Source organism: Chiloscyllium plagiosum, chromosome 32, assembly GCF_004010195.1.
Source record: "Chiloscyllium plagiosum isolate BGI_BamShark_2017 chromosome 32, ASM401019v2, whole genome shotgun sequence".
NCBI classification, from domain to species: Eukaryota; Metazoa; Chordata; class Chondrichthyes; order Orectolobiformes; family Hemiscylliidae; genus Chiloscyllium; species Chiloscyllium plagiosum.
Window position 1 is genome coordinate 35,465,653 of NC_057741.1, and position 27,589 is coordinate 35,493,241.

The 27,589-nt window shown below is 44.1% G+C and overlaps 1 protein-coding gene across 14 annotated transcripts in view; it reads left to right on the forward strand.

The window, feature by feature from the left end:
* Window positions 1-27,589, forward strand: part of pdlim5a (PDZ and LIM domain 5a) — a 264,895-nt gene that overhangs the window by 170,573 nt on the left and 66,733 nt on the right. For 6 of the 14 annotated variants that reach the window (XM_043674412.1, XM_043674413.1, XM_043674410.1 and 3 more), the window contains exons 7-16: window positions 119-139; window positions 2,281-2,298; window positions 3,071-3,234; window positions 5,327-5,369; window positions 13,791-13,826; window positions 20,094-20,297; window positions 22,274-22,399; window positions 24,172-24,300; window positions 25,832-26,059; window positions 27,317-27,442. In XM_043674412.1, the coding sequence (XP_043530347.1) occupies window positions 119-139; window positions 2,281-2,298; window positions 3,071-3,234; window positions 5,327-5,369; window positions 13,791-13,826; window positions 20,094-20,297; window positions 22,274-22,399; window positions 24,172-24,300; window positions 25,832-26,059; window positions 27,317-27,442 (1,095 nt within the window). The remainder of the gene's footprint in view (window positions 1-118; window positions 140-2,280; window positions 2,299-3,070; window positions 3,235-5,326; window positions 5,370-13,790; window positions 13,827-20,093; window positions 20,298-22,273; window positions 22,400-24,171; window positions 24,301-25,831; window positions 26,060-27,316; window positions 27,443-27,589) is intronic. The other 8 variants (XM_043674414.1, XM_043674417.1, XM_043674424.1 and 5 more) reach the window with 4 other exon arrangements.

Below are 27,589 nucleotides of genomic sequence, written 5' to 3' on the forward strand. Positions count from 1 at the left end.
GTGTGTCATTTTTCTTTTATTTTTCCATCTTCACTCCATCGTTTTGTTTTCCATGACTCACTCGTGACTCTTCTGCATCATGTGCACTGCCTCTCTCTTCCTCCCCTGTGCCTGCCAGTGGCCCCATGTATGTTCTCGAGTAAGTAGGATACCAGTGTCTTACTGTCTGTCTGTCTCTTCTTAGATTTTCAATTGATTTTCAGCAGTAACATCACCTGCATTTATCAACAAACAAATCAGGCCTTTTATACCACAGAATAAGAACTATCCTTTTGGAAAAGTGACTCCACTTTAAGGTGGGTAGAGAGCGAAGGCTATTTATCTGGAGAGTGTCGATGTAGTCAAACAAGAGGATTCACCTTAGAATTTGAGTGAGGCTATTCAAGGTGATGATGGGAAGCTGTTCTTTATGTAACAATGAGCAGTGGAAATCTAGAACCGTTTCCTCACTACACACCAATCACCAAAATAAAATGTTGCTGAGGCTGGATATCATTTAAAAACTAAAATTGGTTTATGTTCGTAGCCAAGGCTATCGAAGACTAGGATCCAACAGGGGTGGATGGGAATTAAGGTGCAAGGTAATTATGATCTAATTCAGGAATGGAACAGTTTCGAAAGGCTGAATCACCACCTCCTGATCTAATATTCCTAAGATTATACTTAAGTTTGATCCCAAAATGTTTGGAATTGTGCATGCCCTTCATTTCTCCCTCCTGCATTACTTTGAGTATTTCACTTCCTCATTTTTCCCCAGTTTGCAAAACTTAAATGTATCCTTCCTGCTTGGCGGGCAATTTTCACCCTTTCCTGATTAACCCGATTTTTTTTTTTGCCAGTTTATTTTCAAAATTTAAATACGTTTAACCACTTCTAAAGTCTGGGTTTGAAGAGTTAATGCAGCTGAATTACCTGATGACGGAGCGTTGCTCCGAAAGCTAGTGCTTCCAATTAAACCTGTTGGACTGTAATCTGGTGGAATGTGTGATTTTTAACTTTGTACACCCCAGTCCAACACCGGCATCTCCGAATCACGAATTAACTCTGGTATGACTGAGAGGAAAGCAGGAATAGTTTGGTTCCAACCTCATGAAGGAATCATTCAAAATTCCAGAAACAAAAATGACCATTTCACAAGTCACACGATCTTGAGATGTGCGGCTTCCTATCACCCGAGGGTTCGGTAATCAGTTGACTGTAACTGTAAGGACGCTATCAGAATGGTTCACTGATCAAGCACAGATGGGAGAGCACAGGGCAATGGGTTTAACTTCTAAGTTTGTTCAGTCCCTCACACAACAGCCGAGTTTTCCAGATGTTACTAAACTGGAAAAGGTCCAAAAAAAGATTTACAAGGATGTTGCCAGGGCTGGAAGGTTTGAGCTATAGGGAGAGGCTGAATAGGTTGGGGCTATGTTTCCTGGAGCATTCAGAAGCTGAGGGGTGACCTTATAGAGGTTTATAAAATCATGAAGGGCATGGATAGGATGAATAACCAAGGACTTTTCCCCAGGGTAGGGGATTTCAATAACAGAGGGCAACGTCAGGTGCAAAATATTTAAAAGGAACCTGACAGGCAATTTTTTCACAAAGGGCAGCACATGTATGGAACGAGTTGCCAGAGGAAGTTGTAGAGGCTGATACAGTTACAACATTTAAAAGACATTTGGATGGCTGCATAGACAGGAAAGGTTAAAAGGACATGGGCCAAATGCAGCCAAATGAAGCTAGGTCAGTTTAGGAAATCTAGTCTGTGATTGAGTTGGACCCAAAGGTCTGTTTCTGTGCTGTATGACTCTGACTCAAATTCATTCATAGAGTCATACATGGACTTCCTCCTTTTACGTAGACTTCTGAAAACCTAGATCTTTAACCAAGCTTTAGGGTTTTGTCATCAAAGTTCTCCTTAAGTGATCCACTGTTGTTCTTTGTTTTACGATACTTCAGTGAAGATCCTTCGGTATGTTAAAGCTGCCGTATAACAATAATTTTGTTGACGCTGAGTGATGAGTAGCCTGATACCTGAGGTCAAAGATATTTTATCCTTCTTTGTGATTTGCCCGAGGTTTAAATAGACTTTTTATAAAGATGTTCTGCTGGTTTCTGATGAGCTAACCAATCCCTTCTGTGTATCATAGTCTCAGATCATTCTCCCGGTTGTGGTTTATGTGAACTGTTCATTTTTTTTCTCATTTCTTCCTCCACCATTTGGGAACTGTCTGTCTGCTTTTCCATCTGTTTCAAACACCGACTACAACCTCCTACTTCCCATCATTAAAGGAAAAAGCTACCTGGACGGTAAATCCTCAGGTCATGTCGTGTTTTCGTGTGTGTGTGTGTGTGTGTGTGTGTGTGTGTGTGTGTGTGAAGAAACCAAGCCTCCATATTGTGAACTGTGTTGGCTAGGTGACAATACCCTCTCCTCTGTGCACTTTATCACACAGTAGCCACAGATTAACTCAATCTGTGATTTATTTGTCTGTCTTGTCTCTTCAGGGGAAATGCTAGACAAATTATCACTATGCTGTGGTGATCCAAGGAAAGGCGCACACCTTCATGAAGTTCTTTCTCCAATACAATTCCCTTCCTGCACTATCCCACCTTTTCAGTCTGTTGACTCCTTACAAATTGACAATTTCCAGGCACCTTCTGGTCCTGAAGCATGAGCCAAGGTGGCTGTGGTTCCTGGTGGGGATATACTGGGAAGATCCCTGTCCTCACTAGCTGAGCACTGCTGTCTCTCCTCAGTACTGCGGGCGCTGTTATTGTTTTACTGCAATGGTGTGGGATTTGCTGTTCTCTGCAAGATTGGTGAATTCTAGCACTTGGGATTGAACCCGGGGCTGTTTATCCCTGTGTGGTTTTTACTGAGTGACTGACAAAGCCTGATCCTAAATCTTTCTTCATTAAAATGACAGTATCAGTCACAGTATCATAATCACTGGACGGTAAGAACAATGTGTGTGCAAAACTGAGCCATGAATGCCCACAATGTTAATGGTTCAACACTGACAAAGCAAGCGTTTTGAAGTCTGTCTTTGTTTGTTGTTCATTCTCTCCCCCTGTGCAGCTCCACGCGGCGATACATGGCCAGTGATGTCCATTATCATCATAACCTGAGTGATCAGAGCAAGAAACGTCTGATGCAAGACACTGAAGATTGGCAGCCAAAGACTGGCCTTGCTCAGTCACGCTCTTTCTGTATTCTTGCCCAGATGACTGGCACTGAGCATAGTAAGTAATGGTCCTGCTTCCCATTCATGGATAAATCATCAAAGTGTTTGGTGGGGCCGTGACTGAGATAGTCAAAAATGCTGATGCATGTGACCAAATCCACCAGAGTGTTGATGTCCCCTTTGTGAATTGTGCCCATCTTTGTTGGCTAACCTGTTGAGATGGTTGAAGGAGTTGGTGGGGGCAGATGGTTTCTACCTATTTTCTCAGGGGAGGTATGAGGAAGCACGTTATGATGCGAAAGGAGCCTGGAACACACACTCTCACCCAAAGGCGGCGGAGGTTGGTGCGTCCATTGAAAAACGTGTCAAAAGCGAACTTGATTGGTTTTTGTTTTGTTAAGGGAGCCAAGTGGATTTGACAGAGTTGGGACGCAGACCAACCACGATCGAATTGAGTGACACGATAAGCTTGAGGACTGAATGGTCTCCCCTTGGTTCCTGCAAGATGCAGTTGCACAACTCAGTCACGCAGTTCCTCGGCGTGGGGCCAGGCTGTGGGAGGAGCTCGTTGGCAGAGGGGATCACTTTGATGCGGTCCGCCTTCCGTTGTCTCTGAGCGAGGGGGAGAATTGTGACAGTGCAGGAAGGTCAAATCTTCTGACTGCCTCAGTGTCCAAAATGACATCCAGCTTTTCAAAGACCAAATAAACTCCAGGCAGCTACGTAAAGGATTCTCTTGCTGGGGGAGATGGGAATGTGAATACAACAGCGTTGTTAATCCTATTAATCCTATTAATTTCAGTTCCTGTGACCATCAGCCTCACTGAAGTGAATGAGCAGGCTGTGGTAGGAATGAACATTAAATGGTTGAACGGGAGAGAGGTGCACAGTTGGAGTCCTTTAATCTGCTTAAGGTTGTGAATGTCAGCATCTCTTCTCCCCAAGTGTGCGTGTGTGTTTTCATTTTTGACAAGGAGCTAACTTTAACGGGAGAACAGTAATAAATTGTGCAGCCATAACAGTGCAACAGGCTGACCTAGAGTGGGAATGAGCGATGCTGGTCTCCAGGAGAAAGGAGTCGCAGTTACAGCGCTCGTAATGTACTCACAGATCTCCAGGCACCTCAGAGAGGTGGCTCCAATCAGACTTTTACCCAAGACCTCTGTTAGGTTCCGGTTGGCTTTAAAGAGAATCCCAAGATGTTAGAAAATGAGGTTACACCAGTGGGTTTCTCCGGCTTTCACTAACACAAACCAACACGTGAAAGAGGAGTAGGAGCAGACCATTCGGCCCCTCATGTCTTGTCCTGCCATCCAACAGATAGCGCCATGTTCCGCACCGATCTATTCATTATGGTCATGGTGATCATTTGGATAGAAATGGTGGTCAGGGGTGTGAGGAAAAAAGGCAGAAGATTGGGTAGTATGGTGGCTCAGTGATTAGCACTGTCGCCTCTCAGTGCCAGGGACCCGGGTTCGATTCCAGCCTGTCTGTGTGGAGTTTATACATTCTCACTGTGTTTGTGCGGGTTTCCTCCCACAGTCCAAAGATGTGCAGATTAGGGTGGATTGGCCATGATAAATTACCCATAATGTCCAGGGATGTGTAGGTTAGGGGCATTAGTCAAGAGAAATGTAAAGTGATAGGGTAGGATATGGGTTTGGGCGGGAATACTCTTTGGAGGGTCGGTGTGGACTTGGGCCGAAGGGCCTGTTTCCACACTGTAAGGATTCCATGATGGCACTAGGGACAGAACTGGGACAGACATGATGGGTTGAATGACCTCCTTCTGTACAAGAAAATGCCATGTGAGTGGGGTATTCGATGAATAATGGAACAGACTGAAGAGGATGAATAGCCTTTGGGTGCAGGGTTTCCCACAGTATCATCAGCTGTTGTATCACAGAGTTGGTGTGCCTGTGTTGAGTGATTACCGAGGGGATGAAAATTATTGGGGCTACGTAGGAATGTCGTGTTAAGGGTAGAATCAGATGGAAGGGCTGAGTGGCCTCCTCTTGTTAGTATGTGTGTCAAAGAAAGATTGGCTTTTTGTGACCAGAGAGCCAAGCTACAACGTGTTGAGTTGTCCGTGTTTGTCATTTTTATTCCCAGTCGCAGTAGCTCACTGTTGGTTTTTGTTCCTGTTCCAGTGGGTGAGACAACTCCAGCGAGTGAGACCAGCAAGAAGGCAAGGTAAGAGGCTGAGTGGAACCCCGGGGCTCCCTTCTGCCACTTTGGGTTTGATTCTTGTTGTTGAAGTGTGTGCGTGTCAATATTAATCTGGACCGTGCTTTCTGATCATGTGTATCTAATGCAGTCTACCCCTGCTGAGCTACAAACATGTAGAAGACATTGCTGTGGTTGGAACTTGTGTATGACGGGGTGGATTATATTTAAGAAAGCAATTCCAGTGCAAGACCATAACCCAATGCCAAAGGATCCACTGAGTCCTTGTACCCCATTAGTCCCTTCTCTGAAAGTCATTTATTCAGAACAGGGTGCACTCAAATTTCAGTTGGCGCAAAATATTTGCCTTGCTGCTTTAAGCGCTGCTAATTTGAATTACTGAATGATGCCTTTTATTTTTGAGCTAATATCAATTTTGAAGCAACAGATTGTCTTTCTTTAATGCATGGTATTGAAAAAAATGTTGATAGATCTCAAGTTATAATTGAGATTGAGAATTTGAGGATATGTTTATCTTTGATTATCGTGGATCTTTTGTTGACCCTTTTATGTGAGGAAATGTCAAAGTTGTCCCCCCGAGGAGAAACATTTTATGTTGCCAGTTGACCATCCATGGGAAATACTCCCAAAGCCGGGATGTTGTGTTTTAACCTGAAAGTGATGACCATGTTGCAGCAGTTGTATCTCACACTGGCCTCCCTTGCCAGTGTCAGGGTCACACAAAGTTGGAGCTTTCTGGGAACTTATTGAACTTTAGACGGAATGTACTTGAGACTTGTCATTAATGAAGTGCCCCTGGAGATCTCTCGTTAATGCAAACTACCGATCCCAGTGAAGGATCAGCACATTCCTCTGTGGAACTTTTGTTTTCACTGTGTCCTGGCCTCTGTCAGTGTGACCTTAACCCAGACTCTAGCGACAGGAGGTAATGATGTTCACCTCTTGCCCACTGTGAGACTGGGACTCGGGGTGTCGCTGCTGGTGGATGGTGGTGCTTTATGTAAATGTGGTCACCATTTGCAAACCTGTGCCTTAAAACCTTGCAAATCTGGACCAGAAGTGCTAATGGACTGGACTTGAGGGCACGTTTTCCTACTGAGAAATACGAGATGGCATGGTGGTTCAGTAGTTAGCACTGCTGCCTCTCAGCACCAGGGAGCCAGGCTTGATTCCACCTTCGAGCGGCTGTCTGGGTGGAGTTTGTTCGTTCTCCCAGTGTCTGCGTGGGTTTCCTCCCATGCCCATAGGCATGCAGGTTAGGGTGGATTAATGATGCTAAATTGCCCATAGTGTCCAGGGATGTACAGGATAGGTGGATTAGCCATGGGAAATGCAGAGTGACGGGATTGGGTGGGGGATGGTGTTGGGCCTGAGTGGGATGCTTTTGGAGGGTTGGTGCAGACCCGAAGGGCCAAATGGCCTCTCTCTGCACTGTAGGGATTGTATAGATCATGAATAAAAACAGAAAATACTGTAGAAACTCTGTAGATCTGGAGAGAAAGTGAGTTAACGTTTCAAATTCATTATGACCCTTCCTTTGATTAACATGAAGTTTGAATATCATTGTAGGGAAAAAACAATTTATTGATGTAGTGCTATGGTTTTAGAACTCTGTAGATTTGAGTGAGGAAATGAAGACGTGGGGAGATGAGGTTTGTATTTCTGAGGTTGGGGAAAGCATCGTTGGAGATAGAGAAACAGACAAGGGTTGTTTGCTTTGGGTCACTCTGAGTCTAGTCTGAACAAAGTAGCCGTTGACTAGGAGTTGCCACACACCAATTGTTTGTCAAATTTTATTTTGAGTTTCAATCTCTCGGTAATTTGACCCTTCTACCGGACTTAATCAGCCACAAGTGTTTACAGAGGGAATTTTAGTAACAGTTAAACATGGAAAAGAAATGAGGCACCAGTTGGAGGTGATAATAGTTATACTGATACCAAACCCGTATTTGCACTGACATCAGTATTTCTGTGAAGCCTATGTTAACATTGGAAAGTAGAGGCATTGTCTCAGGGGAATATGGCAATCATGTGTTCCGTTGATATTTATTCCATTGATACCACATTTTCAAGCATTTTAGAAACATCCGTTTAGAACAGTTGCCTTCATTTTAAAGAATCAACCTTCTTTAGTTGCATTTTTAGGTGGCTCTTTTTGTCAGACTGTGTAACATTCAGAAGGCAGTGGGTTGTTCGTGGAGACTCAACAGTGGACTGTTGGCGACCTCTGCTGACCATCTAAGGTTCTGCAGCTGCTGACTTGGGTAGTGATAGCTTTGCCAGGGTTATTCCCGCACATTGGTTTGAGTACCGCTCTAAATGGCAGGGACGGAAACTCTGTTTGCTGTGCATCAATCTGATGGATTGCAACTCCAAGGACTTTACCTGCATGCATTAGGTGTGAAACTTTAAATGCAGGAAGGGGAAGATTATCAATTTTCCAGCGCGGATTAGTGTCTGGCCAAAACTGGAGTTGCTTGTTTTCAAACAATGTTTTTGCTTAGTTTCACCGCCAACAAGTGACTGGGTGACTTCAGTAAGCTTGAAGTCAGACAGCAGCATGACTGTTTGAAAGCTTTGAGATTAAGTCCACTGATTGTCTGAAAGACTTTGAAATATACAAAGTACAACTACCTCTGGATTCAATTTTGTAAAACAAAGAAAATGAGACCAGAAAATGGCTATGAAATGGGGTGGGTGCATGTTGAGTGTTAATGAAATATGGTTGACTTTTAACTGCCCCCTGAAATGGACATAGCCAGCCAATCAGATCAAAGGGCACAGGCAATATCTGCTAGTCCATACAGCAACACACAATCATTGCATGAATTGGGGAAAAGTGTAGGTGCTATATTGTAAGTCAGGTATCTGTGCAATTTCTCAATTTGAACAATGTTGACAGATAATGTTGATGTGGATTGGAAAGTGATGCCATTGTTAACCAGTGCATGTTGAGCCCACGTTTAGATTCACCTGCATGTTAGTGGCATGATCTTTGCATGTGTCCAACCCAAGCAAATTTTCCCTGCACAGCTCTCCACAGCATTGGGTGCGGAGCATGAGAACAATGGAGCACTCATCTTGACATGGTCTTGACACGAACCCATTTCCCCGTTTGTGTGTGACCTGGCATCTGAGCGGTGGTGAAAGTTGCCGGGTCTCTCAATGACAGCAGCGGGTGGGGGTGACTGGTCCTCGGTATCTGATGCAGCAGCTGCATGGCCATGGAAATGGAGCAGCTTTAGGAGAAACCTACTGGAGGAGTCCCGAACCCCACACATCCTGTCTTTCCAGGCCTCATGTAGCAGCTCAGTGCTGACGGGGCTTGACGCGGAACTCCAAATTGGTGTGTTCAAACCCTACCATCTGCAGATGTGAAATTAATTTTTTTTAAAAAAATGGGTTATCTGTGTCAACAGATTACTCATAGAAAACAAAAGAGGAAACCTTGTCAATCCTATCAGGAATGACCTCCCAGTGAGTCCAGGCCCACACAATGTAGTGGTTTCAGGGTAACGAGAGATGAGAGTAGTATCTTTGTTGGCGTTAATTCTATCCAGAGTCAAATTAGGCAAGGTGGTGACCTATCACTGAACTATTAATCCAGAGACCCAGCTAATGTTCTGGGGTCCTGGGTTTGAATCCTGCCACGGCAGATGTGGAACTTGAATTCAATCAAAACAAAATGTAGAATTTAGAAGTCTAATGGTAAACATGAATCTATTATCGATTGTTGGAAAAACCCATCTGGGTCACTAATGTCCTTCAGGGCAGGAAACTGCCATCCTTACTTCGTCTGGCCTACACGTGACTCCAGACCCACAGCAATGTGGTTGACTCTGAGCTGCCGTCTGGGCAATTAGGGATGGGCAGTAAATGCTGGTCTCGTCAAAGACGCCCTCATCCCATGAATCATTTTTTAAAAAAGTCTCACCCATACGCAACCAAACAAAACTGCTTTCATTTTGGGGATTAAAAGCAAGTAAATGTGGTATCCCTGATATTGGGCTCGGTAAGTGTGTAGGTGTCCATGTGCAGGTCACTGAGATCAGTTAGGCCTCTCTTCCTGTTAAGAGCAAGAGCCAATTTTTGTGGACACAGAATTAACTCTGATGACTATTTACACCCTTAGCTGTAATAGCAACTTACATCAATGATGTTGATGTTCATTCCAGCTTCACACAGTGGCAGGGTAGCTTAATGTAGGAATAGGAGGAGGCTACTTAACACATTGAGCCTATTCCATGCCAAAATTCACCAAGCTCCTGGCTGACCTCCAACCCAACTCAATGCCCCATATCCCTAATGCCTTCTGGTTGACAAAAATACATAAAGTTTTAAAAATGAATGTTTAATACATCACAAGTTACAGTTCACAGACAAGAGTTGTGACTTCCACCACCCTTTTCTTGCCTGGAAGATCTAGGTCTAATTTTTAAAAGTAGACAGGCAGGAGGCTGGAAGAACACAGCAAGTCAGGCAGCACCAGGGGGTGGAGAAATCGATGTTTTGTGTGAGTCCTGAAGACTGGTTACATCTGAAACATCGACTTCTCAGCTTCCTGATGCTACCTGGCTTGCTGTGTTCTTCCAACCTCCTGCTTGTCTACTTTTAGAATCCAGCATCTACAGTTTTTTTTGTCTCTAATCTAATTTTTAAATGGCATTCCCATTCCTCGTCTCCTCAGCCAGTGGAAATGGTTTTTCCCCAATTGTTCCTTTCTGTTGCCCTGAATATGTTTTAACTTTGATCAAGCCACCATTTAACCTTCTAATTTCCAAGCAAGATATCCCTAGTTTGGGCAATTTCTCCTCTTGTTGTCAAAAACTACCTGCCAGGGCTATAGTTTTTATCAATGCTGCACTGAAGACCTTGCTTAATTACCAGTTCCCTGCATCTTCAACAAATTAACTGTCAAGTTCAAACTCTGCTCTCTTGAAGATAGTGATCACACAAGTGCATCTGGCTAGTGAGTTAGGGGAGGTGGTGACCTCGTGGTATTATCACTGGACTGTTAAGCCAGAGATCCAGCTAATGTTCTGGGGTCTCGCGTTCAAGTCCTGCCACGGCAGATGTGGAATTTGAATTCAATCAAAACAAAATGTAGAATTTGAAGTCTAACGGTAATCATGAATCTCCTGCACATGTTCAAATGACACTTCATTTTTATCTCTCTCCTTCTGTCTGTCTGTCTGTCTGTCACTCTCTTCCTCACAGGCCAAAGGTCACTACTATTCGGTACAGCCCTAAATATGCGCAACTACGTGATTGGCACCATGGTGTTTCAGCTCGTGTCCTTAATGTAAATTAATTTACCCAAGAAGCGATGAGTTCCGAAAATATTTTCACTGGGCAGGCTGCACTCTCTTTCTTTACTGGATATCCTCTGCTGGTGTGCTACTGTCAACACTGGTCGAGCAACTTTGCTGTTACTCTTCTTAAAATTCCACCTTAATTTAGAAACAAAGAGAATCAATGCTGTTGTAGATTTTAGTGGCATTTTGCCTGGCCCTTTTCTGTAAAAACAGCAGTAATTTGCATTTATATAGCACCGTCGACATTCTCGAGTTGTAGCTGTGTGGTGAGCTCTGGGCGACGGGGATAAGTGCTTTTGAACTGATGAAATATTTGAGGTTCTCTGCGTTGTCTTGCAAAGACGTGTTGTGGTACATGTTGGATTTGCGCATGGACTTTTCTCTTCCAGCCTCCCACTTTTTCTCCTTGAGATAAGTTGTTTTCACGAGAGGGGGAGTTTCTAACCCCCAGCCCCTCCCCAACTGGGACACTCCTTTGAAGAAGTAGGTTCTGTGTGAAGCTGTGACGAAGTGAGGCACAGGCATTGTCTGAATGGGCAGATACTGACTGTTGTTGGCATGTCTGAGTTGGCTGGCGATAAGTTATTTAAAGGTGTTTTTGGATGAGGTGGGGGGGAAGGGGAGAGGAATGCCTAAATGCTGTCTGTTTTTAAATATAAAGCAACTTGACCCATCTTCAAATGGAATAGCGATGTCCTGTCAAAATTACAACCAGCTTCAAACTGCTCTGTAAGTTCTCCAAAGCCTCACGTTTATCTATCAGCCTGTAATATATTTGTATTATACCTCATAGGTACCCAGCTATATTTGCTGATTGGTGTTGAAATCATATTTTAATAAACATGCTTTAATTATTAATCAAGTCTTCATTGTTTTTGACTTTGGTTTTGGAACTTTTGTGTCACGTTTCAAAAGTCAACTTACTCCTTGAATGTTTCTTTCTGGTTTTCTTACGTAGCGTTTACAATTCCGAGATAAGCCATTCAGCTTTGTGGGTTTAAGGTCCACATGAGGCACTTCCTGCTCTATATCTCATTATAGTGTGTCCACTAGTGGCTTAATCTGTTGAGAATTTGTATCCACATTTCTATGACTCGGGATAACTATAATACAGACATACAGAGGCAGTTCGGTGGCTGTTCGGTGAATGTCATGGGCTGAAGGGCCCTTTTTTTTTCTGTGCTGTAGACCTCAAGGACTGTCATCACCTCTGACGGTGCAGCACTCCTCCAGCCAGCCCTTGGGTGGGACACCTTTCTGACTGAAATGTTGGTATTTTAAAGTGAGATTGAGATTTCTGCAGTTGGCAGAATTTGCAGCAAATTCCAATCCCGCCCCGCCCCCAAACCCATCCAACATCGCTCCCCCGCCCCCAGGACCCCGTCCAATCCCACCCCACAATACCGTTCAACACTGCTCCCCCGCGTCACAACCCCGTCCGTCCCTGCTCCCTCTCCGTGGCAGCCGGACTGTACACCAACAATGAGACTGCTACTGCAGCTGCCGCTGTGGGGTAACTCTCCAAATAGCACACAGACACAGCCACAGTCCCACACACAACTTTTTGACAGGTTCCACTTTTGCCTGTACGGGACAATTTTGGTCAGATTATCTGGGGAAGTGGTGGGGTGGTTTTAGGGTACACACCTTTGTAGAACTCCAGGGAAAATGTTGGGAGGAGAGAGAGGTCGGGAGGTCATTTGGAGACGGTGCCTGTTTAATCACTGTAAACAAAAGGCGCAATCACTGTTGGAAACGCATCTTTGATTAAATGTTTCTGTCGGGACCTCGAGATTTTCTTCTGATAATCCGATTTTCGGATAATTAGTATTTGGATAATTGAGTTTGGGTTTCCTTAGGTTTGTGATGTCACTTCCTGATCTTTTTCTCAGGGGGTGGTAAATGGGATCCAAGTCAATGTGTTTGTTGATAGATCAACTTGCATCCCATTTACCACCTCCTTAGAAAAAGAACAGGAAATGACATCACCATAGGAAATAACGTCACCACAGAAAATGACATCACCAACCCAAGGAAACCCAAACACATAAATAGAAAGCAGGAAACACCAGCAGTGCTTCGTCCAGAGGCTCACTGATTACGTTACCTAGTAGGGTGATGAACCATCTGAAAAATGAACCTTCCAGTTCAGCAAGCAAGCCTACATCCAGAACCTCAACCTGAGCTACAAATCTTCTCAAAACTCAAAAGCAAAATCCTGCAGATGCTGGAAATCTGAAACAAACGCAGAGAATGCTGGAGAAACTCCACAGGTCTGAGGAGAGACACAGAGAAAAACAATGTTACAAGTCTAATGTTGGCCCAATGTTAATTCTTTGTTTCTCTCTCCACAGATTCTGAGGTTTCTGCTGAGTTTCTCTAGACCTTTCTGTTACTGGGACTAAATGGTATTAGACTAGGCCAGATGCCTGGACTAATGTTTTAGACATGGGAGTTTAAATCTCACCATTACACCCTAGCAATTTAAAGCCAATTAATCAAACAATAGGTCTCATTAATATTGATCTTGGAAATACTGGATATTTGTAAAAACATCTATCCAATTCTGTAATGTCTGTAAAAGAAAGAAATGGCAGATATCCTAACAGGTCTGGCCTACGTTCGATTCCACACCTTCAGCAACATGGCTGACTCTTAACTGTCCTCTGAAATGGTCCATCAAATTTCTCGATTGTAGACCGTTTACCACCTGCTCAAGGACAGCTGGGTATGTGCAAAAATGCTGGCTGGCATTGCCAATGTTACCCACATCCAAGGAATTAATATCCAAGAGATGCCCAACAGGAGGTGTATAGTCTTATTAATGCCAAGCGTTTGAGTTTAGTGCACATACTACTCACCTTTATCAATAATGACAATTATATCTCAAGGTGACACCTATGACTGATAAACAGTGCCTGTTTTACTGGCTGATGATTATCGTGGGGGGAGTTGATATCTTTTAGCAGTTCAGATTACGATTATTTTTATTTTTATAGCTGTTGTGAGACTGTGGATCTCCGCACAAGTGGTTAGAGATATGATGCTATTTGAAGAATTTATTTGAAAACAAAGTATGTATTTTTTTACCCCATTTGTCTGTTCTCTTCAGGGACAATGGGACTGAAAATGACAAAGTGGGGTACAGGTAAAAACTGACTGAACACAAGCCCTGCTTGCTTTCACTGTTAACACAGCACAATTCTGTCAAATGCACACACACTAACGGACCTGGCATCTGAATGGAGTGAAGTGAGATTGTGGAGCTGCTTTGTCGATGGGGCTGAGTCAGAGGGACAGCATTTCACCAGCCACTCAGCAAACCTTGAACTGTTGCAATTTAAGATTTTGGTCAATGTTTTTTTTGTGAGCACCAACCGATTTCGCTGCCAATGGGGTACTTCTGAAATAGGGTGTCTAATAGGAAGCGAGGCACTTGGTTTGTGCATAACAAGCTCCCACAAGCAACATACACTGTCCACTCTCCATGAACAAACAACAAAGTGAGGCCATTTCAGCCCTTGAGCCTCTTCCCACATTCAACATGATCATGTTGTTTCGGTGTAGACCATGTCCATCATCCTACAGCACAGAAACAGACCCTTTGGTCCAACTCGTCCATGCTGACCAGATATCCCAACCTAATCTTGTCCCATTTGCCAGCATTTGGCCCATATCCCTCCAAACCCTTCCTGTTCATATACCCATCCAGATGCCTTTTAAATGTGGCAATTTTACCTGTCGCCTCCTCTCTCGCCTTCAACCTTTGCCCTTTAGTTTTGGACTCCCCCTAAACTTCCTTGTCTATTTACCCTATCCATGCCCCTCATAACTTTAAAAACCTCTATAAGGTCACCCCCAGCCTCCGACACTCCAGGGAAAACCACCCCAGTCTATGCAGCCTCTCCCTGTAGCTCAAACCTTGGCAACATCCTTGTAAATCTTTTTTGAACCCTTTCATGTTTCACAACATCCTTCCTATAGCAGGGAGACCAGAATTGCACACAATATACCAAAAGTGGCCTAACCATTGCCATGTACAGCTGCAACATGACCTTCCAACTCCTGTACTCAATGCACTGACCAAATATACATGTCTGCTCCATATCCCCACATTTGTCCTATAACCTTTCGTATCCCTGCCCAAAAACAGCTAACATTCTCCGATCTACAGTTAACGATTGATGGAGCATCGATTTCAACTTAAGAAAGAGAGTTCCAAATTTCTGCCACCTCCTTCTCTGTAGCTGTGCTTCTTGACTTCCACGCTGAAAATGTGAGAGTCCTGACTCCCCAAACAGCAGAGATTAGTTTCTCCCCATTCACCCTCTCACTCTCTTCCCCTTTCGTATCTTGAAAGCTTTGGTCAACTCACTTCTTAACCTCCTTTATTTTTTAAGTGCTGTATGAAAGATAGGCAGCACACTGAGAGTGCGGGAAATAAACTCCCCTGCCAACCTTTCAGAATTGCACCACAAAGGCAGAAGAATTTGCTTTTGAGTCACTGGATTGCAACTTGAAACTGCAACATTCTGGCTGTGAGACAATGGATCTACTCCCTGAACTACAGCTCTCCCCCTACTGAAGATTTATTGGGGGAGGAGGAGGGGGGTAGATATTGAAAATTTATCATTGGGTACAATGGTCACAGGACACACTTTTTATTTGAATAAATCAACATTCTGAGCACAATTTATAAATCTTTAAATATTTTAAGGCAAAGATAGATCCTTGATTTCCAGGGAGATGAAAGATTTTTGGGGATATGTAGGGTTAAGGTTAAACTCAGATCAGCTGTGATCTAATTTAATGACAGAGCAAGACCAAGTGGACTAGTTTGGATCCTTGTTTGTGTGTGTTTAAGTTGAGCAGATGGATCGGGCCATTTAGCCCATTACGCCTGATATGGAATTCAACAAGATCGTAGCTGATCTGTTTGTGATCTATTTCCACATTCCCAATGAACCCCAGTGAGGGCGAAGAGTCGAATTCCTTGTGTACATTTAAGGCCGAGATAAATAGATTTTCAATCAACAGTAGAATAAAGGGAAAGACAGGAGAATGGATGTGAGGAGTGTTGGATCAACCATGATCCCATTGAATGGTGGAGGAGGATTGAGGGACTGAATGGCCTACTCTTGTACTCTTGTGGTCTAAGTTTTGTAATTGCAAAATATGAAGGGGTATATCTGCTATTATTTCTCAAAATATGGTTTCTATATATGCACACACACCATCATGTTTTACTAGAGATGCTTTTTATATGGTTTTAACCAGAATGCATGCTTGTAGATATCTAGTTAGCTACACAATAATAGTTTCTAACTAGTAAACCCCAACACTGGATTCCCTCTTACAACCCAAATAAAGTACAATCTGCAACCTTTCCGTTTCACATCGGATAATTTGATTCTTGGAGACAGTCTTGAGACAAGTGGCAAGAAATCAGAGGCGACCTGTGGCGAGAGTTTTTTGTTATTGTGGGAAGTTACAATGTGGAACTTACAGTCTGAGATAGAAGAAGGTATTTGAAAGATTAGCGCGATGGGGAGGGAGACAAATTGGCAGCTCGCTGTTGCAAAGTTGGGCCTTTGGCTGTATTTTGGCGGTCTCCCATCTCTTGAGATGACGGTTTGCTCGGTGGTGGTCAGCGCTTGTCTTAAGCACCGCCACCTGTGATTCTGGTGTGGTAGTCTCTGACAGAGGAAGAGGGAAGGTTGTAAATGACAAGCCCTTTAAGAATGAAGCAGTGATAGCGGAGCAGCTGGTACTTACTGAGATATGGTAGTCAGGGTTGATTTTGAATACAGCTCTGGTTCAAATGCCACAGATGACTGGCACAGCTGTGGGAGTGGCTGCAGCCTCTACAGTCGCCCATGTGATGGGGAGTGCCCTAAGATGTGCCTTCAGGCATCTGCCCTGAGGTGGCCAAGGGTGCCATTATCTCCCAGAAGCTTTGACTGGCAGACTCCCCCCACCGCAGTCACAGGCCCAACAGAATATGCCAAACCAGTTTGAAAGGAGGCCATTCCTGGAGTGTGACCAGAACCAGCACCATGTGCGATGAGCTCCACGGGGGGTGGGGGGGAGTTGAAGTAATGAAAATGGGCACACGGTTGCCCTTGAAGATCTGCTGGTTGGAAGCCGAGAGTCTGGGCGTGTGGTGAAGGCAGGAATGGGCCATTCAGCCTTTCAAGCCTGTTCCACCATTTAATATGATCATCCTACTCTCTATCCTGTCACCCACCCCTTACCCTTTGATTCTTTTAGCCCCAAGAACTATAAGTATTGCCTTCTTGATGATTTGCAATGCTTTGGCCTTAACCACATTCTGTGGCAGAGAATCCCAGAGGCTCCCCACTCTCTGAGTGTTGGATCAGACCAGATCTATAGTCACATATCACAAGATCATCATGAAGAAACCCTATTGATTGAGACTTCCTGCAGATTGTAGCGAGGTAACAGAGAGCTCAGTCTTGTACAGCCACTAGATGTGAGTGAAAGATTCTTGTGACTTTTGGGGAAGACAGTGGTGTAGCAGGAATGTCACTTGTGCAGGTGTGGGTTCACCAGCATAGCTGGTGAAACTTAGGTTCTGTTCAGACATTCTAAACCTGGATTCAAGTCTCACCTGATCCACAAGTATGTAATAATTCATGAACAGGCTGATTAGGGACCAAAAAAAAGTTGGTTTCCTCAAATGTAGTTTTGATTTAGCCCCACTTCCTCTGTCCCTACCTCTGCCTCACCTTAGATGGTCTCCATTGTTCTGAGAGTGTTTTGCCTGTAAGTTAATCAGTTGAAAAACATGGGTTATTCACTCAGGCTCTTTAATAGATGTGAGTCATGTGGTGATGGGAAATATTCAGTTGTGTGGAAGAGTTCTTCTGGATATTAAGGAAAAAAAGGTTGATTTCCCAGAAGGTGTCTTGTGGCACAATGGTAGTGTCCCATCTCTGAGTCAGGAGACCTGGGTCCAGAGGTGTGTCATAACATATCTGAACAGGTTGGTTAAGAATATCAAGGGTTGATTTCCCTAAGTGGGCACCATAGGTGCTGTTGGGTTTCTTCATGATGATCTTGTGATATGTGACTATAGATCTGGTCTGATCCAACACTCAGAGAGTGGGGAGCCTCTGGGATTCTCTGCCACAGAATGTGGTTAAGGCCAAAGCATTGCAAATCATCAAGAAGGCAATACTTATAGTTCTTGGGGCTAAAAGAATCAAAGGGTAAGGGGTGGGTGACAGGATAGAGAGTAGGATGATCATATTAAATGGTGGAACAGACTTGAAAGGCTGAATGGCCCATTCCTGCTCCTACTTTCTGTTTCTTTGGGTTTACCTGATCAAACAAGCCTCTTGTCATTGTAAGGACCTTTCATCAGGTCAGCCCCCAGAAGGTGACGAGTGACCCTGACCCATTGTGGTGAGTGGCATACAATGACACCATGGTCTTCCCCCAGCATATAGACTGCAGCAGTTCAACAGTGGGCTTCACCGTCACTTTCTCGGGGCAGTTAGGGATAGGCAATAATTACTGGTTCAGCCAGTAACAACCTTGTGAAAGAGCTTTTCTTTTCAAAAGTATGTCTTGAGATTTTACAGCAAATTTACTATAATGATACCAGGAATGAGGAATTTTAGATGGAAGGAAAAGTTACAGGAAGTGGACTTATTCTCCTTGGAGTAGAGAAAATGAGGGGAATGACCTGACATTGAGATGTTCAAAGTTATGAACAACTTAAAGAAGGATATTTCAGCTTCTACCAGTTGCTACGTAAGTAACTAGAGGTCACAACTACAAGGTTGTCAGCCAGAGAGCTAGGAGTGAGATAAGGAGAAACTTCTTTACTCTGAGTTGCTGAGATTCAGAATGTGCTGTCTGGGAAAGTGGTGGAGGAGGGTTTCAAAAGAGAGCTGGATATGTATATTTTAAGGGGATGAATTTAGAGGATCTTGGGGGTAGGGCTGGAGAATGGGAATAGCTCTATCAGAAGCCTGTACAGATAAGCCAAATGGCCACCTTCTTTGCTGTCAAATTCTATGATTGTCTTAAATCTCAAATCTCTGTGTTCCTTGTGGTTGACATCGATTCCTGATACTGTCACTGAAAGGGGCTCATGTCAGCCATGCATCAGACTAAGGGGGAGGGGCTTGGAGACTGCAACTCCCACTTCAATTACCCACACAGGAGCCCCAGGTTAAGGGTTGATAAAGCCATAGAGTCAATAGCTTTGAGTTAGCACTAATGAGTCTCAAGACGTAATCCACATAATCAAATTGGCTGGTGCTTTGTCACACGTGCCACATCTTCATGCATCTTCCACCATGTTTGCTTTCTCCTGGCTTATTGGCAGTCTGCTCACCCACTGCCTGTTCATTTTGCTCTGTTCCTGTAATAAATCCTCAGGCAGCGAGATCCCAGTGGCTCCATTTTTGACTTCTGCTTTGTTGAGTAGTTTCCTTTTTGAAAGGACATCAAAGCATACACTTGGCCCACTAGGATGGGCATGAATGCTGGCCTCCCCAGCGATACCCATATCCTGAACCAAATTTTTTAAAAGAAACTCAATGAGTGAGAAAGTTGCCAGGTGCAGGAGAAAGCATTGAGAGTGGGATGAATTATTTCAAAGGGCTGGCATGATCTGGATGTCCTCCTGCTGTGGGACTGCTACCGTTCCACAATTCCACCATGTAGATGTTTCGGGACCACTGGACGTTAAGTGTGTGCGGTCTCTTTTTAAAGTTCAGACGCGTAACATTCGGAAGGAGGCGCATCAACAAAACGTCTCGGGAAATGGAAGAATGCGGTCAGTAGATCAAATGGGATCATTATTTTTATCTTGAAGTTGACAGGAGCAGTCACGTTGAGAGCAGGAGCAGTCACGTTGAGAGCAGGAACCGGGTGTGGGGCTTGCATAGCACCCACCGCACAGTATCAGACCATTCAGCCCAACTGGACTCTGCTAGCTTTGACACTCCACGCCAACCTTCATTCATCCTTCTTTACCTCACTTACCTTCTATTCCGTAGTCCCTTGTGTGATTTCCCTTCAATGTATTATTGCCATGTACCATTATTCCTTGCTCTTAATGGTATGTTTTCTGTGTGTGAAAGAACTGTGCTGGAATCCAGATTCAGTGGCTGTGGAGCTGGAAAAACAGCAGGTCAAACAGCATCCGAGGAGCAGGAGAGTCAACGTTTCAGCCTGAAACCATTCGTCAGGACCTGAAACATTGGTTCTCCTGCTCCTCGGATGCTGTCTAACCTGCTCTGCTGTTCCAGCTCCACATGTACTAACTCTGGCTTCCAGCAGCTGCAGTCCTCATTGTCTCCGTGCTAGCCCACACCTTGTTCCACCCTGCCCCTTCCCCCCCCCGAGTGACCGATGACTTTCCTTTCCATGACCTAAGTGCTTTGGAAGTTGAGCAGCCATCTCCGACTGGGGGTGCTGGCCAGATGGAATTGTGCACGTCAGGAACGGGTGAGACAGCTTCTCGCTGTGTGTGCTCGGTGGCCACTCAGACTTGCCCTGTCCCTGTGCTCAGTGAGCCACTAGTGGACCTAAGCCCTGCGCTGGAAGCTGCTGGACTCTCTCCCTCTGGAGATGCTGAGAGGTACGGAATGGGGCACTGCTGTGACGGAGGTGGAGGGGTTGGGAGGGATGGGGGAAAGAGTTGCAAGTTGCCAAACCTGGCGGCGCGGCCTCTCTCATCTAATGGATGGCCTAGTCATTGAAGGGATGCTGTAGAATGTGTTGCGTGGAGATTGTGGCAAATGTTCACAGCTGTTTGAAAATGTTGATGTCCACTCATCGGAATAAAGTGAAGATTAGAGTAGTGCTGGAAAAGCACAGCAAGTCAGGCAGTATGCGAGGAGCAGGAGAATCAACGTTTCGGGCAAAAGCTTTAAAGTGTAGGCCATTCAGCCCATCATCCCCTTCTGCTATGCACTCAGATCATCACTGCTATGTATCTTGACTCCTATTACTCGCACCCTTCCCATAGCCCTCAATAACTTTGTTAACAAAACTCAGTACCCACTGATCATGGGTGATCTCCGCCTTTTGGTTCTGTATCCTTAAGGATCCCAAAGATTAGTGCATCCATTTCAATGTTTAATTGAATAGCAGGTTTGAGCGAATTACACATTTCCTCTCTCCTTTTGAGACAATGTACTTCCTGTGTTCAGGACCTGCTTACTCCTTTATTCATCTGAAGCACCTCAGTTAGAATACCGTCCAACCTTCCACAGTCAGCCAACTATAGTTAGACCGTGTCCATCTGGCCTACAAATTTAACCCATTTAAACACACCAATACCATCCTGGGCAATTTGCATTGAGTTCCCTGTCACGCCTTTACTGTGGAGTGCTCCAAACTCCATAGACTTCTTCAAATGGGGACATCTTTCAGAGTTAATTTGCATTGGGAGATCAGTTGGAGATTTTCACGATCAAAAGCATGTCTGGGAGACATGATGTGGAGGTGCCGGTGTTGGACTGGGGTGTACAAAGTTAAAAATCACACAACACCAGGTTATAGTCCAACAGGTTTAATTGGAAGCACACTAGCTTTCGGAGCGACGCTCCTTCATCAGGTGATAGTGGAGGGCTCGATCCTAACACACAGAATTTATAGCAAAAATGTACAGTGTGATGTAACTGAAATTATACATTGAAAAATTGATTGTTAAGTCTTTTATCTGTTTGAATACCATGAAAGTTTCACTTCTTTCATGTGTAAATCACAAAACCTTTGTTTAAAAGTTGCATTCTCAGGTTAGCTGTTAGCATATTGTCTAGCTATCACCAACAGCTAACCTGAGAATGCAACTTTTAAAGTGAAACTTTCATGGTATTCAAACAGATAAAAGACTTTATCAATTTTTCAATGTATAATTTCAGTTACATCACACTGTAAATTTTTGCTATAAATTCTGTGTGTTCCGATCGAGCCCTCCACTATCACCTGATGAAGGAGCATTGCTCCGAAAGCTAGTGCTTCCAATTAAACCTGTTGGACTATAACCTGGTGTTGTGTGATTTTTAGCTATGCCTGGGAGAGACTGCTGTCCCTGGTTTAAAAAAAAAGGAAAACAAGAAGGGTATAGATGTGCGATCGAAGTAAGGGTGATTTGAGAAAAGTATCCACTTAGGACATGGGACATACTGCAGTGACGTATGGTGGAGGGAGGCTCAACGGAGGCATTGGATAATTCTTTGGACAGAAATGGTGAACAGAGATAGGGGGAGAAGGCAGAAGATTGGCATGAGGTAATAGAAACAGGGCAGGCACCATGGGCCAAACAACACAGGAAGAGGCCATAACAATTCAGAGAATTCTGTAATTAAAGACAATGGGGGCCATTGCAAATTGTGGGTTTTTATCCTTTTGATTGGCAGAGTCAGCCAGAGATGCAGAAATGCTAATTCTGCTCAAATGTCTTATGGTTCAAGCATTCGAAGGGTTAAAGTTCATCCTGGGCAGCTGGATTATTTTAGAAAATGTGCTTTTTTTTTTGAAAGCTGTATTTATGTTAAACCCTTCTCGCTGTTGTCACACTGATTACCTTATTTATTTGCCTTCCACTAGGTGTGAGGGTCAGATCACAGCTACTGCAGCCACCTCTGTCACTTCCCCAGCAACTGTTGAGAGACCAGTCAGTCCACCCTCTGGCCTTTCTACCTTCTGCTGCCTCTTGGCCTCACCTCCTCTTCGGTACTGCAAGATAACCTTCACACAGCCAATTGCCCCCCCCCATGTTTGCGAATTTGTATTGTTAGCGAGTTTTGAAAAGATTTGTAGCACAGGTTGAGGTTCTGGAAGATTCGTTTTCAAATGTTTCATCACCGTACTAGGTAGTATCTTCAGTGAGCTTCCGAATGAAGCACCAGTGGTGTAGCCCGCTCTCTATTTATATGTTTGAGTTTCCTTGGGTTGGTGAACATCAACTAGCCACAAAACAACATGATCCACTCTCACTAGTATCCTTACATACGGATGAGGAAGGACACCACTTCTACTGGGACAACACGTCCATCCTAGGACAAGCCAAACAGAGACATGCATGAGAATTCCTAGATGCATGGCATTCCAACCGGAACTCTATCAACAAACACATTGACTAGGATCCTATTTACCACCCCCTGAGAAAAAGAACAGGAAATATCACCACCAACCCAAGGAAACTCAAGTATATAAATAGAAAGCTGGCTACACCACCAGTGCTTCATTTGGAGGCTCACTGAAGATGTATGGTGACAAAACTTCTGAAAATGAACCTTCCAGTTCAGCAAGCAAACCTACATCCAGAATTTGCATTGCATTAAATTTAGGGGATAACAACATTTTCAAATTGAATACAATCTAGGGAAATGATTGCAGCCAAGATAGACTTGAAATTTCACTTACTTGGTTTGATTTCATGTTTTTCTGAAAGTTCTTTTGCGCAGTCAGATGTAAAACTTTCAACAAAGCAGCTCAGTAGGACTTACTTATTGGTTTTAATGTCAATTGAGTCTTCCTTGATATATGTCAGGGCAGTAATCTGGTGCCAATTTATTGATACAACAGAAAATGGATTTGCTGCCAATGTTAATAAGAATGCCCACTTCTCTACACATGATTTAAGCTGATTTAATGTCCATGGAAATGACTTGAGATGGAGCTCAACTCTTTCATAAGTCCATTGGTGCAGACTGGTGAGGTTGTTCGTCAATTAAGTGTGTGCTGATGTGAGAGGAACTTTTAAATTGTACCTAATGCCTACATGACCCATGAAAATGTGGAGCCTTCCTTTGTTGGTCAAATCTCTCTGCTTCAACCCAGGAGTGTGCCCAGCCTTTGGGGTCAGGGTCTACCACAGGCCAAATAAAACTTAAACTATTTGTTTAAACAAAAAAAAAGGGAATGTGAGTGTAAGTGATTGGGATCTCCTCAAGTCCCTGATCCTTGAGGATGAGGTGATAGCATTGTGACAATGACACTCGGCAAGTAATCCAGGCACAACGGTTTATGCTGGAGGGACATTGATTTAAATCCTAACATGGTATTGGGTAGAAAAAAAAAATCCAGAATTGGTTTTGTAATAGATATTTTCATTTAAAAAGCCCCACTTGGTTAACTAATGTCCTTGACGGAAGTAATCTCCCCCCCCCCCCCTTACCTGTTCTGGCCTAAATGGTACTCCAGAAGTGGATTGCCCCTCTGAAATCACTTAGCTACTCAGTTCTGTTTAAGAGCAATTAGGTAAAGATGACAGACAGCCAATGATGGTCATGTTCCATGATAGAGTAAAGAAAAAAAAATCTCCTGATTCTGATTGTTTGTGTGGATGTGATTAGTGGATACATGATCCTTTTTTTGTATCAGCAAAAAATGCATTTGGCACTCAATCTATTTGCTTCAATTTTCTCTAGTCCTAATCAAATGAATCTTTTTTCTAATTTTTGTCTTTTACCTTTTATCTTTCTTTGCTTCCTCCTCTTTAGAAAGACGTACCTGAACAATCCTTTAGATGCTTTACCCAAGTGTGCTCCACATCCACCCCCAATCAAGTGCGATCCAAAGACTGAAGCTTATGTTGCCTCTCTTTCTACTGTAAACATCAGAACAGCTAGGTAGAATAGACTGTGCACCTGTACATTATTCCATTATTGAAGACTAGCTTTTCCAATGAGTGCTTGTGGAGTGAAAGCATTGCCTAAGTGATCGTGTATTCTCTGTCAAAAGTGTAGCCTTTGACTGGGGTGGTGTGCTGGGAAATTTTCCTTATCTTGTCTGATACAGCAAGGTGATTTTATGTAGTCCTGCCTTATTGCCATCCTGAGGTAGAGATGCCAGTGTTGGACTGGGGTGGACAAAGTCAGAAGTCACACGACACCAGGTTAGAGGTGAAAGTGAGGACCGCAGATGCTGGAGATCAGAGTTGAAGAGTGTGGCGCTGGAAAAGCACAGCCGGTCAGGCAGCATCCGAGGAGCAGGAGAGTCAACATTTTGGGCAGAAGCCCTTCATCGAGAATCTGTGTTCTGTGTAAAATTCATTCCTGATGAAGGGCTTATGCCCGAAGCGTCGATTTCCCCTGCTCCTCAGATGCTGCCTGACCTGCTATGCTTTTCCAGCAGCATATTCTGAAAACCAGATTATAACCAGGTTTAATTGAAGTCACCTGATGAAGGAGCAGCACTCCGAAAGCTTGTGGTTTAAAGTAAATCTGTTGGACTATAACCTGGTGTTGCATGAATTCTGGCTTTATTACCAGCCTGAGCAGTAATACCTGTGTACAGAAAAGGAGAAATAAACTTGCATTTCATACAGCGACTTCCACTATCCCTGGATGTCCCAAATACTTTACAACCAATGAAGAACTTTTGAAGTGTTATTGTGTTGTAATGGAGTAAATATTGCTGCTAATTTGTGCGCAGCAAGACCCCACAAGCAACATGATGATGACGCTCAGATGATCTCATTTTTGAAATACTTATTGTGGAACAAGCATTGGTCAGGACACTAGGAGGGAAATGACTCTCCCACTGTTTTGCAAAGTAATGCAATGGGATGTTTCACATCTTTCTAAGAGGGTTTGAGTGGACTGTATCTGTCCAGATATCCATAGATATGTGCTGGAATGGTTTTGCGGATGAGTTGTATTACATATGGGGCGGCTCAGTGGTTAGCACTGCTGCCTCACAGCACCAGGCTCCCAAGTTCGATTCCAGCCTTGGGTGACTGTCTGTGTGGAGTTTGCACATTCTCCCCATGTCTGCACGGGTTTCCTCCACATCCTCCGGTTTCCTCCCACAGCTAAAGATGTGCAGGTCAGGTGGATTGGCCATGCTAAATTGCCCATAGTGTTAGGTGCATTAGTCAGAGGGAAATGGGTCTGGGTGGTTTACTCTTCGGAGGGTCAGTACGGACTTGTTGGGCAGAAGGGCCTGTTTCCACACTGTAGGGAATCTAACCTAATATACTTGCATAACCAAGCCTTTCTGGTCGGTAACTCATTAATCTTTTTGGAAATATGCCTTTGAAATTTCTCTCTTTGCACATTTTAGAAGATAAGAAAGCACTGAATCTCGTGTCAGGGTGTGACTGATCTCACTGGCATGTTTTCAGATTTCTTTTCAACTAGTTGTATTTTGTATGAAAAGATTTGTCAATGTAACGGAAGAGGTGACCTCAAAGATGCCTTCAATCCTGCCAAATCTTCCCCCTACTGCACCCGGAATTGATCCTTATCCTTTAGATGCTGGGAAGCATTCAGTGGCTGTACAAACCTGTGACGTTCCAGCGCTCGCTACCCCACCATCAACCTCCACCTCTGTCGATCCTACAAAGGATGCAGATCCAGCCGTCTGTACTCCTGTCATCTCCAAAAGGTACAGAGATTGAGAGCATGCAGAGCCCAGGTTAACACTGGGAGATAAGTCAAAGAGCACCAAAGGAGGGTGGAGATTTGTGCAAGTCCATGAGGAGTTTAGATAGAATAAATGAGGGTGAACTTTCTTTATTGGCCTACTGATCAGTGACCAATTAAAGCAATTAGCAAGGAGGCGATAATTGGCTTTACTCAACACGTTGTGAACTGGCTTGTGTTATCTGAAAGGGTGATGGAGGTAGATTCAACAATAAAAGTGAATTAGACATGTAACTGAAAAGAAGAAATCTGAGACAGGTTAGTTTTACCCTATTGATGTTGTGTTGTTGCAATAGTAACCCTGCTCAGTATGAGAGGAACCACAGATTCAGACATTTGGTGTATGTGCTTGGCTGAGGAGCCAATGGTGTGAAGCTATCATCCATGGGATTATGACTGAACGCCTCTAAGTCAGAATCGAACCTAAATGTGATGACACCCTAGTGCTGCGGATCATTCTTTGGCCTGGGATAACCGAGAGCATGGCTGTATGGGTGTCGCCTCTCTACTTTAATCACACCTCATGTTCATGGGGAACCTGATGCTAAATCATTCATAGGTGACCTGATTCTGGCTCAGGGTTTTGTAAGTAGCAGAGCAGCTACCTCGCTGCGATCTATTGAAAGTCATCCGTCGAGCCTTTTGTTTTTAAAAAAGAAAAGATATCTGCAGGGCGGTGGGGAAACAGCAGGGAGAGGCTAATTGATTGATTAGTTCTTTTAAAGAGCCAGCACAGGCTTGATTGGCCAAATGGCCTCCTGCACTGGATAATTCAATTAGTTAACTTTCTATTGAAAGTAACATCATAAGGTTTTTCAATGTAGTTTTGAATATATTTGTCAGGTACACTGTCTCTCCCTCCCGTCACTCTCGCCAGCTCCTCCACCTTGCCACCCCTCTCTACCTTGCCCTCCACGTCATCCTGACCTATCCCGCTCCCCACCCTTCTCTGTCCTCTCCACCTTTGTCTCACCCAAGCTTCTAGCCTCCTCTACCCAACCTCCGTTTTCCCCCCCTCCCCACTTGCAGCCTCTCATTCTTGTCCTACCCCAAGCCTACCTATCCCACCAATGCTGCAGGCCTATTCACCTCACCCTTCTCCCCTCACCCTCTCTACCCCAACCCTTTCTTTTTTCTGTCTTTCGCCAATTCCTATTCTACACTTGCGTACTTTTTGTCTCCCTCCCTGTCTTTTTCTTCCGTTGGCTCTTCTGTGTAGGCAAGTTTTGGAAAATCCACTTGAAGCGTTGCCAAAGTCGACCCCACCTCTTCCACTCGTGAAACAAAGCCCAGAGGCTAAGAACGCGGCTGCTATGATCACTGCTGTACTCACTGCTCAAGCCAGGTATTCTGCAATCATCACTGCAAGATTTGTTCTTGTTGGCTTCAGGATATTTGCAATATTCACTCGAGAACAGGAGTAACCTAAACTGGGCCTTAGTGCGCCCTTCACCGTTTATGACATCATGGAGTATCATAGCACAGAAAGAAT